General features: G+C 42.8%; 1 protein-coding gene across 2 annotated transcripts; it reads left to right on the top strand.

Moving 5' to 3' along the window:
* The first annotated feature begins 1,022 nt into the window (after positions 1 to 1,022).
* IAH1 (isoamyl acetate hydrolyzing esterase 1 (putative)) lies at positions 1,023 to 14,467 on the top strand. Of its 2 annotated transcripts, XM_090032403.1 has the most exons (6): positions 1,029 to 1,186; positions 4,034 to 4,086; positions 4,601 to 4,749; positions 6,902 to 7,063; positions 12,387 to 12,505; positions 13,290 to 14,467. In XM_090032403.1, the coding sequence occupies exons 1-6, from the start codon at positions 1,112 to 1,114 to the stop codon at positions 13,470 to 13,472; spliced, it is 741 nt and encodes a 246-aa protein (XP_089888529.1). In that variant the 5' UTR covers positions 1,029 to 1,111; the 3' UTR covers positions 13,473 to 14,467. The 2 variants fall into 2 exon arrangements, with proteins under 2 accessions (XP_089888522.1, XP_089888529.1); XM_090032396.1 differs by lacking the exon at positions 4,034 to 4,086 and having other exon boundaries at positions 1,023 to 1,186.
* The last annotated feature ends 15 nt before the right edge of the window (positions 14,468 to 14,482 follow it).

Here is a 14,482-nt window from a genome sequence, read left to right as displayed (position 1 = left end):
CACACACATACACAGGCAGCCCCTGGGGGCAGGGTGTAATGTCCCTGACATTCCCTGGGCTGGTAACTATGGGAAGCTGAGAGCTCCCCTAGTGGGAGTAGGGGCCCATTGCAGGCCCCTAGCAGGTGGGAGTAGTTTGCTGCCATTAGTAGCAAATGTTCCCACTCCCTGGCATGTGTAGATGCCCGCCAGGGAGCACTTACTCACAAGAGTAACTCATGAGTAAACTGATCCCAGATCAAATGCATGTGTAGATGAAACAGAGAACAGTTACTCAAATGGTTGTAAACTGGTAGAAAACATCCTTTGAGTCAAACTCTACCTCTTAAAATCTCTTCCGTTCCCTATCCCTGTCCTACAATGCTGGTGGAACAGTTCCTGAGTCATTTTTGTCAGCGTGAGCGTTGTTTGGTCGCTGGATCAGGAGCGACGGTAACCGGCTCCAAAGGGCTGGGCCAGCGGCTTGAACAATGCTGCTGCCTCGAAGCAGGACGTCCCTTGGGCTGATTTCTGCTCCGGGACCGTGGGAAGACGCGGCCCTCTCGTCAGCGAGACTCCTGCGGCGGCGACGCCCTTGACGGTGCGTCCGCGAGTCAGTGACAGCCGCCACCACGCACCGCTTTGGTCACGCGGCCCTGCCGGGACTAACGCACCTGCACATCATGCCATCGGCATCGCACACCACGGGACCCTTCTAGAAGAGGGGAAATGAGGCATTTTCACTGGGCCTCGAAGCTGTAACTTTGCCCCCCGACCCTTTCTTTTCCCGCTTGGCGGGTGGGGGGGCTGTCTGCGTCTTTCAGCAATTCAAGTTTGCAGCGTCTGGTTTTCCAGGTTTTCCCGCCCGGGACTTCCCGCAGGGGCGGAACTGGCGCTGCACAGGCGCCGGAAGCCCGCTCGGGACCCGCGGCTGTTGAACTTGGGCGGGGCTCGTGGGGAGGCCTCGCTCTGCGCATGCGCCACTCCACCCCCGGGGGTAGTGCCTGTTGGGCTGGGCAAAGGGGCGGAGCGGGGCAGAGGGTCCACCACTGCGCAGGCGCGGGGGGGGACGGGTAATGGTGCGCGGGCGGCAGGCGGCCGCGCCTTGTCGGGGCGGTGCGGCGCGGCGGGGATGGCGGAGGTGGGCGCGTGTCGCCAGCTGCTGTCGTGGCCCCGCGTCCTCCTGTTCGGGGACTCCATCACCGAGGTATCCAGCCCGCCGTCTCGGCGTGGGCTCCCCCCGGGAGCGGCGCCCTCTCGTCCCCGCTCCCCAGGGCAGCCCCAGCTCCGCACGAGCCCTTCCCGGGCTTTGCCGTGAGGCCGGCTGCTGCGGGCGGAACCCGGAGCAGGACGTGCAGGGGGTGGCGGGTGCTGGGAGGAAGACTCTGTGTCCTCCGAGGCTTTGGACAGAGCCTGATGTCGCTGGGGTGGGACTCGAGACACCTCCCGAGGTCTCTTCCAGCCGCAGCTGGCCGTGACTCTACGGGAGATGGTCCCCTCAGGATGAGGCAGCCGTGGCTTTTCTGGGTGAATCCCTGGATGTGGAGTTGTAGAGAGGTTGGGCTGGAAGGGACCGCTGGTGTCCCAAAAGCGGGATGGAAGAATATACGAAAGGGTCGTGAACAAACTGTAAAAATGGGTTGTCCTTTAAAGGAAAAAAATGGAAAACCATGACTTTTCCCTTGCAGGCTGGCAGAGCTCCAGCACACAAGGAGACCCCCACGCTCCCCACACACCCACTCCCTGCCATACACACTGGGGACCTGTGAGCAGGGGGCAGTGGGCTGAGAGTGAGGGGCTGGGTCAGGACTGGCAGTCCATGTTTACAGATGCGTCCTGGTACAAACAAGGTTGAGAAGTGCTGTAAGGCAGTGATTCTCAGCCTTTTTTTGTACCAGGACCCATTTGTAAAAATCAACGGCCAGTCCTCTCCCAGTGCCTCTCACTCTCAGCCCCCCAGTGTGTGGGGCAGCATGGAGGGGGCAAGCAGACCCTTGCAGGCTGGAGCTCTGCCAGCCTGCAGGGGAAAAGCTACAGTTTCCCGTGTTTTTTCTCCTTTAAAGTAGAATCCATTTTTAAAGTGTGCTCATGACACTTTCATATATGCTTGCAACCCAGTTTTGGGTTGCGGTCCGTGGGTTGAGAAACACTGCTCTAATCCACATCCTGCGGCAGGATCATCCTTATCCAAACCATCCGCTACCAACATAATCTAAACTCTACACCAGACTACCATCCACCCTGATGCAACACAGACCTAGCACCCTAACCTGCTACAGGTAAAGCAGGGGAACCACAGCAGGCAGTGTCCTACCTGTGTTAAATGTTATCAATATCTACTCAAGAGGTCCTGGGTGGAGGTTTCCAGAAGATGTGGCCTTTGACTGCCCTGTCCTTAGTGCCATTAGTTCTAGTGCAGCCTTCAAAAATAACATCTTCCACCCAGCCGTGTTGTGAGCCCTGCTTCATGGAGCACAGGTCCCTGTGTTGGTGAGGTGGCAGAAGATTTAGGACTGCTTTCTGCCCTGACGCAGGATGATGCTGGTGTGTCCAGAACCAGATTTAGTACCTAATCCTCTTTCAGCCTTTCGGGAGCTTTGTAATAGGATGAACTTTGTGAGAGCTCCTTTCTCGAGGGGTTCCAAAAACTCATCTCTCATCTGGAAGAACTCAGTTGTGACCAGAAAGAAATCTCTGTATTCAAGTCTGACGTCCTGTGTTGTCAGGTTGGCCAGAGCATTTAAAATAAGATATTGATAGAATTTTAGGACCTAATCCAAACAGATATCTTCTGTTTTTTAAAGTTCAGCTTGTTTGTTATTTTTTAAACATAAGCATTTCCCTGCAGTGTTTGAAACTCGGACACAGTGACATTGTGCTAGGATGCGAGAATCAGAAAAGAAAGACTTTAAATGGAAATGGAAGTGAACGCTCTAGTGGCACAGTCTGAAATGAATGATCAAACATAGCATAAATACGGAAAAGTAACTACAATTCCTTTGTTTTGATAATCTAAAAAGTTATTAATAAAGATGGGCAGAGGCTAGGTAGCCATAGCTTTTAAAATTAAGTTAATGGTTCTCTCCCCTATACAACTTGTCTTGCATAACTTTTGAGAGCTACTTGTTGACTGGTCTGAAATGAAAGCACAAGGACCACATTTAGAAATTATCAAATAATACTTTGCATTACCCCATCATTACTAGGTACTTGATTAATGTAATCACTTGGGGCTCAATACTACACAGTTCTTGGGTAGATGGACTGAGATCAGTGATTGCTTTGACCCTGAGAGGACCACAGGGTCCTTCTCACAATGTGCACTCCTCATACCAGTAGTGTTCAACCCCTGGCCCATGGGTTGAATCTAACCACTGGCATTGTCTCATCCAGCATGTGGTGCTCCTCACACATCTGAAAATTTGGTGGCAGAGGAATGGTGGTAACTCCTGGCTGCCAAATATCCAGACCTGTGGGGAGCCCCTGGCCCTGCCTACTAGATTGGGTGGCCCAGGGCTAGGCAGAGATAGTACCAGGCCCCAGCACCTGATCCTGGTGCATGGGGCTTCAGGCCCTGATCCTGTGATGCAGGGCTAGGTGGGAGTGTCATGGGACCTTAGGGCTTAGTCACCATGGATGGATGGATGGATGGGTGTGATCGGGCAGAGGCAGCACGGGGTCCAATTCGAGTGTGTGGGGCTTAATCCAGCTCTCAAACTGTCCCAAGGCCTCTCACTTGGCCCACAGGGCCAAAAGCTTGAACACCACCTATCCTATGCTGTTTTGTAATACAGTAGCAAAAAGTATGTGCTGAGAGTGGAGAAATAAGTCTATTTGACCACTATGAGGCTAGGATAAGGTCAACAGTAAACTTTAAGGAAACGCTAGTGGCTTCCTCTTGAAAATATGTTGGGACACAAAGGGGAAAAAAGTCCATTAAGTGAGGGTGGAGAAAATAAAACATAGAGCAAAGAGGTGAGGTGCCATGCTGAGCAAAGAGGTGAGGAACCATTATTTGTTTTAGTTAGGATCTAATTGTGTCCACTTCATTCAGGCTGCCTTTCAGGAAAACGGATGGGGAGCATCGCTTGCTCAGAAACTAGTCAGGTGAGACTTATCGCATTTTTTGTTGTTATATGTAACTTACAGGATGAAAGAAAGCCCAACAGTTTCCTGCAGTGGATTATTTTCATTTTGAAAAAATGACAACTTATTTATATTTGGATTTATAAAATAATATGGAAGGTCTCAATATTTTGCCTCCGTGTGTTTGTCTGAAATCCTTGTTGAAATATAGTGGAGAGCTGGGGTGAAAAATAGAAGAGAATTAAAAGAATAATGCCCTGATCCTGCAGTCAAAGCTCTATGTATATAGATCCTTATGCTCACATGAATCCAGTTTCAGAATTCAAACTTTTATGTGTAAACTTGAACGTAGTACATATAGTTTATACATATACTATATAAATAGGAAATTATCATTTTGCAGTTGTACAGCATTTGTGAAATGTTGATTTTTATAAGAATAGAGAGCAGATATCTTGCCAAAATGTTTTAAAATGTCTAAATTGTGGTTCTCACTGGGGGGGATTTTTTTTTGTGATACATGTGTTTTTTTCAGAAAATGTGATGTGTTAAATCGTGGACTGTCGGGCTACAATACCAGATGGGCTAAACTAGTTCTTCCCAGATTGATCAGCAAAAGTTCTAATGCTGAAAACACAGTTGCAGTTACCATCTTCTTTGGAGCCAATGACAGCACTTTAAGAGGTAGGGCCCTTTTCTTTTTTTTTCTGAGTTATCAGACATGGTGCGCTTTGTCTACACAATAAGCTAAGTGCAGTAGCACATCATAGCACCAACAGTGCTAATATGCTGCTGTACAGTGTTATTAGGCTACTGCACAATAGCGTCGCATAAAAGGTATTCGCTGGCACTACTGCGCATAACTCCAGCTACTGTGCATAACTCCAGTTACTGTGCGTTTATTTAGTACTTGATTATAATTACAATAATTACTTGATTACAAGTATAATCAAGTACTAAATAAATGTGCAGTAACCAATGCAGAGTAGTGTCTTATGTAGATGAGCCCAGTGGAACATACAGATCTCCGGGTCCTAAGCATCATTGTGTTCTTACAACATTTTCTTTTTAAAGTTTACACTATTGTATTTTTAAGTATTGAAAGCATATGTATACCATTGCCTTTTGCTGCTCTCCTTGTACCCAAAGCATTCAGACATTTCAAAAGATGCAAATGGCAGTATTTAAGTAATAGATTTCCACTGACTCAGCATCTAACTGCTATCTTTGTGTTCGAAAATTGTCTTTGACTGATGGAACTGAGTTTGAAGGTTAGTGAAGACATAAGTTTGGTGGCCTTTATGTGCACTTAAAGGTGTGTGTACTGACAAGTATAAACATTCTAACGGTCTTTGTAAAGGTAGTACATGAAGGACCATCACTCTGTAGAGTTTCTTTCAACAGTGAAACAATGCTGTAAAGTTATGAGAGATGCAGACAGAATCCATCATTTCCCCCCTTATTTTGGTGTATCTAGATACTTTATTAAATCTGCTGTTCTCTAACTATCTTTAGGGAGGGGCTGACATCGGGTCTAAACTGTGGCAGTGACCGTGTTGTGCACTGCTTAAAGGTTTATTTTAAATGTTTCTCAATGGCAATCTCTTGCAGTTGAGGGTCATTGTCTTTCACGATTGTGTTATCTGTGGGTCTGAAGATGGCTAATGAGGCCTATCCAGGATCAACAGACTGTTGCAACTTGGGCAACCCTGCAGGGTGGGCAGCTCGGGTTTTTGATTCAACTGTGACATGCTGTTTCTGCTTCTCCCGCTTTTCCATCTCCTGTTGTTGTCGTAAGGTTTCAAAATACAGCAGACTCTTTGCAGCATATTCTTCCTTCATTTGGGGTAGTCCTGAGTGATAGTCTCCCACTAGCTCGTGTCAATGTTGCATTTTTTTTCAAGTTGGCCTTGAGGATGCCCTTGAAGTGCTTTTCTAGTCATGTTTTGAAGCATCTTTTTCTACTTTTATTATTGAAAATCACCCTTACTCTTTTTTCTGGCTGTGTTTTTTTCTGTTAAGTCCTTGTAATGATTTGATTTTCTGTTACTAGAAAGCTTATGTGTTTGAGCGTTAACCAGCCTTGTCTGGCACAGTTGTTAATTGGGAAGGAAGTTCTTCTAGTTTTTAGCATTTTCAGCCTCACACGTTCATAAATCATGAACCTGGTCCCTCAAGCTCCTGAGATTCTCCTGATTTTTGAAATAGTGAATAGTGGATTGTCATTTTATGTATCTTTTGGCTTTTGAGCCTTTTGGTTGCATGTACTTCATAATTCTAAGCTTTTCTCTGCAGCCACAGTGGCTGGAAACTTTGAGTTTGATTTAAAAGCTGAGATGCTTATGCAATACCTAGTGTTCTACAGGCACGTTATATGAGCAAGTAACTATGAGATAAATAAGAGTAGGGATTTACAGGGCATCAGCTCTTTTGTAGTATGTGCCCATGTATGTGTTTTTTCCCTGTTGTAAATAGCTAACTTGCTAAGGTCCAAGCACATGCATGGAGAGTAGAAATCCCCACCCTCCTTTACCTCATGGTAACTTGTCTGTATGCCAATGCCCTAAAAAAACAGAAAAAGTCACAAGGCTGAAAAACAACAGAAGAGTTAGCAATAAGTTATTTTCCATCTTATTCCTGTAAGCTGCAAGTGCAAGTATTGAGCAAATGGCTGATATATTTTGGATTTTGCTTTATGTTGTTTTTCCTATCACAATTTATATTTCACAGTTTATATAGAACTATGTATTGAATATAGATAAAATGCTCCTATCCGTATACTGTGTAAACAAGACCTTTAATTGCAAATGAGAAGATAAATTTTCCCTCTCAACAGATGTGAATCCCAAGCAACATGTTCCCCTGGAAGAGTATGCTGAGAACTTAAAGAGCCTGGTACAATATCTGAAGTCTGTAGACGTTACTGAAGACAGAATTATTTTGATAACACCCCCTCCTCTTTATGAACCAGCTTGGGAAAAGGAGTGTATTGCCAAAGGTAAAAGGAATTCTCAGGTTCGGGCATTAAAAGGAAAGTGTGTGAGGAACTGTCCAAGTTGCTGACCACAGGCTGATGCGTGATTTGCTTTGTACCTCTGCCAGATGATATGTCTGTTCTCTGAGCCAGTAGAAAATGACTATTGGAACTTCTTTGAAATGCCCCTCTGGAGCAAACTAATCTTTTAAAAGTACAGTTTTGATTTGGCTGTGCATTATTACAACTGAAAGAAAAAGCTTCACTTTAAAAATATTAGGTTGGGTTCCAGAACTTTTCTTGTTTACATAAGAAATGGTGACTTGATAATAGTAAAACTCTTGGCTGTCGCATAAAATTGTAGAGGTGTCTTAGTTGGACTACTCCAAGCCTTAAATCTGTTCACAACAAGAAGTGATGGCAATGCAGTATGTCACAAATTGTCTATTACAACGTAGTCATCAGGGTAAGCAGGAATATCCCACCCTATGTTTTATTTTTGAAAAATAATACCATGAGAGAGTAAAATTCTGACAATGCCAAGAAAGTGACGTCTGAGAAAAAGCAGAAAAGCATAAAATCCTTGTGACTTTTCATTGTGATCTTTAAACTAACTGTTACAATGGAGACATGACAGCACTGCTGATGTCTTGTTGAGGAGTCTTTCCAAGAGCTAATTCTCAGCAGTGTAACTAGCCACAGCTCCATTGACTCCAACTGTGACAGTTTATACCATCTAAAGGTCTGCCTTCCTTGTGCTCACATTTGTTTGGACAGCCTGTGCAGTGCCACGGTATTTGCACTTTGAAAAGACTTGCTGAGTTTGCCTTAGATAACTAAATAATACCTCAGCATTTACAGTGTTCCCTCGATTTCAGTGAATACCCAGGGGGATATTGCATGTGCTGAGGTAATGTTATTTAATTAGCTAAGACAAAATTGGAAAGTTTTGAAGAGAATCATGTATATAAATTGCAAGCTGATGGATTCTTTTTATCCCCTAAGGACAATAGTTCCATAGAATAGTTCCCTCCCCACTCTGCCCTGACACAGTAATGTATGACTCCTCAATTTATAACTCTTTGTATAAAGCTTTCTATCATTGTATGCAGATTCCTAGCTTTTCAGCAGGCGGTTGTGCAGATAAGATTTAGATGAATGCATCTGTGCATTGGTAGTCATAGACCATACATTAGCGGTCTGTTCTGCCTTGCATTTGGTGTGTGCAAAAATAGAAGAGATGAAGATAGATCAGTAAATAAGCGAGAAATATAACACCCTGTACTGTACAAAAGATACTGACCTGTTGGCATTAGGAAGATGCTTCTACTAGAGGCATGTTACTGAATAACTGTTGATGTGCGATTTTATAGCTCGCTGAAATATCTAGTGCATTGACTGCTAGGGACAAGGGCAAAGGTACTGGACTTCATTGTCTTTTAGTCAGGTTCAGTAGGGCAATTCCTGTATTTCTGTTGCAGATGAGAGAGAGTCCTAGGTTTAAGTATCAACTTTAAACAGATAAAAAGTTAATACTTGCAGCGTTTTCATTCCATTATTATAGCAACACTTTGCCCATCTGGATTTTTTAAATAGTAGGTTATGTTTGACCCGTCTTTCCTTGTCACTGTGCTTTGCTGACATGTGGGAGTGCAGCTTTTGTCTTGCTTTCAAATATGGAGTCTTCATAAATTCCTTGTGCACTTTTAAACTTTAATAACTTAGGTTGCAGGTATGATAGAAACAATCCGTAAACAGCATTTAAAACCAAATTTATTAAAGTTTTAGGACAGCTAGAGTACACAATGCTAGACTTCAACATAACCACCATCCATCGTGATACAGTGCTCAGTCTGATCCTCCAACTCCTTGAAAATGTTTCCCAGTTGCTCTTGAGGTACTGCACTAATTGCATTGGTGATCCCAGCCCTAAATTCCAGCAAAGAATGTGGTTTTGACAAGTAAACTACACTTTTAACATGTCCCCATAAAAATAAGTTAAACAGCAACAGGTCAGGTGAATGAGGTGGCTGAGCATTTGGTCCACCTCTGCCTAGCCACTTCTCTGGGAAAATGTCTTTTAGGAACTGTTGTACATTCAGAGCGTAGTGGCACAGAGCTCCATCTTAGTTAAGAATAAATTCATTATTACTTATGTAGTCTAGCATTGTATACTCTAGTTCTCCGAAAACTTTAATAAATTTGCTTTCAAATGCCATTTACAGATTGTTTCTATCGTACCTACAACCTAAGTTATTAAACTTTAAAACTGCTCAAGGACTTCATGAACACCATGTATTGTTTTTTAAGTGTGGTGGTTTCCAAAAAATTAAAAGATGGCTTTGTTTATAAAAAGGCCATATTTATTAAAAACCTGTGCACTTTAATGTTGCTCTGTGCCTCAGTTGCTTGGATAAAGAGGAACAATTGAATTAATTATCCGGAGGAGAAAAAGACCCAAGATCTTTTAATTGTTTAGAACAGCAAAGTTTAAATCATCATCTATATCATTGAAATCCATATTTGAGTTAATGGGTATTGGGGAACAGAATTATTTTCACTGGAATGCCAAGAAGACCTAGTCAAATGTCAGCACCCCATTGTTATAGGTGCTGTTCATACATAGAAGAAAAAGATCTTGCATGCTTGCAGAGAGCTTCTAATCAACCTAAGTGGTGTATCAGAGCACCAGCAGCCTGGCTTTTTTGTCGATACCAGGGCAAAGGGACCTCAAGAAGGATCATGTTTATGAGGAGCTCCTCAAGCATGAGCGGCAGAACAAGAGAAAGCACAAAGCTGCTAGTCTGAAAATGTATCAAGGCTGGTATTATGGGCCAAATTCAAGGAGGGGAAAAATTCAATAGTGAATGACATTTCAGTAGTAGTGAATGCTAGATGATGGCAGGGTAGGGGATAGGCTCTGAAGGGTTTTGAAAGTAAAACCATGCAGCTTAGGTTTGATTCAGTTGAGAAGAGAGCAGCGGACAGATGCAAAAGAAGGTAACGTTTTCCAAGTGATGGTCTAAGAGATTGTTCTTTTCAGCGGCTTTCTGAATAGATATGAACACGGTAAGATTGGATTTCTCAAGACCAGAGAAAAGGAATAATCTTGATGCATGATACTGAAAACTTAAGCCCTATGGATAAATAGAAAAGGTTATATATCTGAGAGATGTTATGCAAAAACCACAGACCAGATTGAGGCATGACAAGTCTATATGTGAAAACCAAGAGAGGTCAGTGCAGCAGAATGTAGGTCTGAGTGATAAACAAGACATCAGTGCTATGTACTGTCATTAATACAGTAGATGCATGGGAAGGGGAAGATGATAGTAAGAGCTCTATTTTAGTGACACTGGATTTGAGGTAGGTGTTGACACCACATCTAAGTTGTCAGAGACAATTTGAGATTTTACTTTTGACAGGAGAGACATTCACAGCTCAGAGCTATTCACAGAAATGATGTTTGAGTTTGTCTGGTGCATCAGATTCAGCTCAGGGTTTAGCAGAAAAAAAGAAAAGGACCAAAGGCAGAGCTCTAAGACCGTCACCCTATCCCACAAAAAAATGGAAAAACGTGCTGAAGAAGCAATTAGAGAGGCAGAAAAGAAACCAGAAGGTGGAATCACAGAAAGCAAAGCACAGAGGGTTTTGTTGAAGGAGGCTGATCAAGACGAATGAAGATGGAGTACTGGCTCTGAGCTTTGTCATGGAAGCAGTCAGACTCTCTGGCAGGAATAGTTTTCATGGAGTGTAAGGAGTGGGCGTGGATCTCCAGACAGTGTTTGAGCATGATGGAATGGAAAAGGGTGGTGGTTGAAAGCAAGAGGAGTCAAACTTGTAAGTGTTGTGCTTTTTAAAGATGGGAGAGGCTAAAGTATATATTTTGATGGGAAAGAGCCAGAGATTTAAAGAATAACAGAGTGGGTGAGAGGGAGTTCAGGGGATGGGATCCGATGGCGACATGAGGACAAATGGAAGAGAAACTTCTGCCCCTGGAACAGGTGAGACGGAGGGAAAGGGAAGGCAAACCAAGGTTAGGGTTGCTGAGGTTGTATTTTGTCATTATGCTTTTAGATGGACTTAACCATATCCTGTGTAAAGAGAGAAGTAGAAGAACATTTGAGGAGTGAGTCAAAGGTGGAGAAAGACAGTTGGGGTTAATGGGTATAGTATTCAGTTAATTTAGAAAAATAGTTATTTTTCTAGGAAGTTGGCAGACCTGAAAAAGAAGAAAATGGGTGTATAGTGGAGGCCCTAGTCATTTTTATTTTGGAGGAGTTCTGTAGCAGGAGTGCATGTTATAGAGAGTAGTATTGACTTTGTAATGGCAGAGACGAGCCAGAGAGTTAAGGCTGTGCTTTTGTCTACCTTTATCAGTGGAAGAATTGGGGGAGAGGGCTAAGAGCAAACAAGAAATTATCAACACTAATGAACTCTAGAAGCCCTGGAAAAGCTAAGTGACAGAGCCTGAAGAGACCAAGTGATGGTCAGAGAAGAGGATTTCATCAAGAGAGATCTGCCTTTGATGCCTACCAAGTCAAGTGCATGGCTGTTTTTGGCCTACTGGAAAGCTGAACCAAGGTAGCAGGTTGAACAGTGTAGATACAGGTAGTTTAGGGTTTGGATGGGTCATCATCAATTAGAAAGTCACTGAGGTTGAAGAGTGGAATATTGTGAAGGGAGGAAAGCTCATGAGGAAGAGTGGGGTGGACAGCAATGGCAGCATAGGGATGGAGAGAGGTAGTGTATCATTTGAAAAAGAGAGAGTTGGAAGGAGCAGGGGCAGGCAAAATGTGGCCTGGGGCCCAGATACGGCCCACCAGGCCATTCTGTCCGGCCCATGGGGCCCCTAAAAAGTTCAGAAAATTAATATTAATCTGCCCTGGGCTGCCTGTCACGCAGCCCTCTGGCTTGCCAAAATGCAGTAAGCAGCCCTCTGCCCAAAATAATTGCCTGCCTCTGGTTTAGTGACTTGATACAAGCCCCTTTCTAAAAAGTCTTTCACTTTGTATATTGAGCATCAGAGTTTCTGTAAAACTAAGGATTCTGAGAGAGTAGCTGATCTCTAATAATTTGCTCATAAATACAGTCTTATTTCAGGATCTCAGAAATATTTTACAAAGGGAATACTAGGGTTAAAAAAAGAGATCAGAAATCAGGTAAAGTCTGCCATTGCCTCTTGATTTCACCAACTGCACTTGCTAAATTAAAGCATGTTGAAATGAAACATGAGGCTGACATGAGGACTTCAGAGATTAAAATGGATTTAGCTTTGTGTTAGTTTGTGAGGTTGCATCTTATGCTTTAAAGTCAGTAAAAAAAATATTTTCTTGATTTCTAACAGGTGACAAATTAAACCGTCTCAATTCCACCACTGGGGAATATGCCAAGACATGTGTTCAAGTAGCTAAGGAGTGTGGGACTGATGTAATTGATCTGTGGACACTTATGCAAAGGAATAAGGTAAGGTACAGAAAAAGATTTCATAAAAATGTCTGGCTTGTGCAAAGCAGTGTGTAGCACAGTGCTTGGGGGAAGCAGTTGACCCACTTCTGCAGAGATGAAACAAGGAACCATTATAAATTACACTTTTGTGGGAAAATATCTGAAATTAGAAAACTTCATACTGGGCTAGGAGGAAACTTAAGGGTGTGATGCATCTCAATACACCCCAAATATTCAGCTTGGTTAGTAGATAATACACAGCTGCACTAAAGGTAAATGATTTACTGCATAGATTTCTGTGAAGTAGATTACCAGGCAGAAATTGCACCCCTTACTGTGCTTGTACGAGTAGTTTCATGATTGGCTCTTTTGCAGTGCAGCTGGGTGAACACCACCAGCATATTGAAGCCAGTCTCCATAAGTGCAGACCCCCTAAGCAACTCTTAATCTGCAAAAGAGCTGTTTTTTTTCTGTGGCTTGAAAATGTGATCCCTTACTCTGCTCACATTTGGAAGCCAGTTTGAACCTTTGTGAAAATCTTAAACTATGGTAGACAATAATACTACTGGTTGGACCTCTTCTTGAAGCAGTGCTATAGATCTTTGATACTTTTCTTATATTTTGCCTCTGATTTGGATAAATGTACTGTAGGTTTTGTCCTTTGGGATCCTGGAATAATTTTAGAACCAGAATGGATCAACCTGTATTTACTGGCCAGTTTATTTTGACGTACCATGAAATTAGCTGTTAGGGCCTTCTATTTAAATTTTAAAAAAAATAATGTTTTTAATCTCCTTTACAGGACTTCTCTTCCTATTTATCTGATGGGCTTCATTTATCAGCAGAGGGAAATAATTTTTTAGCAACCCAGCTTTGGTCCTGGCTAGAAAATAAAATATCTGCATTGCCTTTGCTGTTTCCTTACTGGCGTGATGTAGATCATCTGAATCCTGAAGGTAGCCTTCTAGGAACTCCCGCTCATTGAATTACCTATTTCTTAAACAGATGGAGTTCTGTCCATCAGGCTTATTTTCTGTGGTTTATAGTCAGGCAGGAGAATAGTTTTAATGTTTTCTGATTTCTAGAGATTGTTTATGGAAAAATAAAGTTACTTTTAGACCTTCCAATGCATCTGTTTGAAATTATGTTCAGTAGCTGATACATCAAGATTAAATTTAGATAATTTATTAAAGTGTCAGAAACTTCTGAAACTTTTTGGCTGGACAGAATATTTCAAATGTAAATTTTATACCTTTCCCACTGTAACCATGGAACTTCACTATTCCTGCAAATGACACTTTCAGAAACTTTCACTAATGTAGAATGCAAGATATGCATCAAGAACCTTACTTGCCTTTAAATTCTTTACCTCTTACAACTTTAGATTCATTTCTGTTAGAAACTCTTAACTAGAAATCATATACAAACTTATGGTGAGGATCACTTTTGTAAGTAAAGGGCACCCCAGGACCTACTGCCCCCACCCCTCTGGCCAAGTTGTCTGGGCTGTTGCCCAGCCCAGATGGCAGGGCACATGGCTCATGTACAATTGAGATCGACTGGTTGGTGACTGCTGTCCTTGAGGTTTTGAAACAAACAAACAGTTCCTTTCTTATAGGCAGGCAACAGTTAAACTCTGAAGATGCAAAGTCAAGCACTCAAAAGAGATTTGAGGAGTGGGAGACTCAACAACACAGTATCTTTACAAAGAAGGCAGACGTCATTACTTTCTAGGTCTTACATGTTCCTGTTAGTCATTTTGCTCGAGAGAGAGGGGAAAACATGAGCCCATGTTTTCTTAAATCTATAAGGAAAGAATTTGGGGGGGTGGTGTTAATTTACTGTATAAAAAGACCATGGTCCATTATACATACCAGGCCTAGGATAAAATAATAAAACCTTTATTTATAGAATCATAGAAAATTAGGGCTGGAAGAGACCTCAGGAGGTCATAGCAAGGGAGACTTTTTAGTATTTAATTAACCACTCTAGTTA

Source organism: Crocodylus siamensis, chromosome 1, assembly GCF_052110815.1.
Source record: "Crocodylus siamensis isolate JL-2025a chromosome 1, ASM5211081v1, whole genome shotgun sequence".
In the NCBI taxonomy this organism is placed as follows: Eukaryota; Metazoa; Chordata; order Crocodylia; family Crocodylidae; genus Crocodylus; species Crocodylus siamensis.
The sequence above is the reverse complement of the archived record's forward strand: the minus strand, read 5'-3'. Positions and strand labels throughout refer to the sequence as shown.

What these genes read in the sequence shown, in the direction of transcription:
- IAH1 (XM_090032396.1), top strand. Translation starts at nt 1,056, where the DNA reads ATGGTGCGCGGGCGGCAGGCGGCCGCGCCTTGTCGGGGCGGTGCGGCG. An exon ending in TCGGGGACTCCATCACCGAG is followed by an intron (nt 1,187 to 4,600) that starts GTATCCAGCCCG and finishes TGTTTTTTTCAG; the next exon opens with AAAATGTGATGTGTTAAATC. An exon ending in CAATGACAGCACTTTAAGAG is followed by an intron (nt 4,750 to 6,901) that starts GTAGGGCCCTTT and finishes CCCTCTCAACAG; the next exon opens with ATGTGAATCCCAAGCAACAT.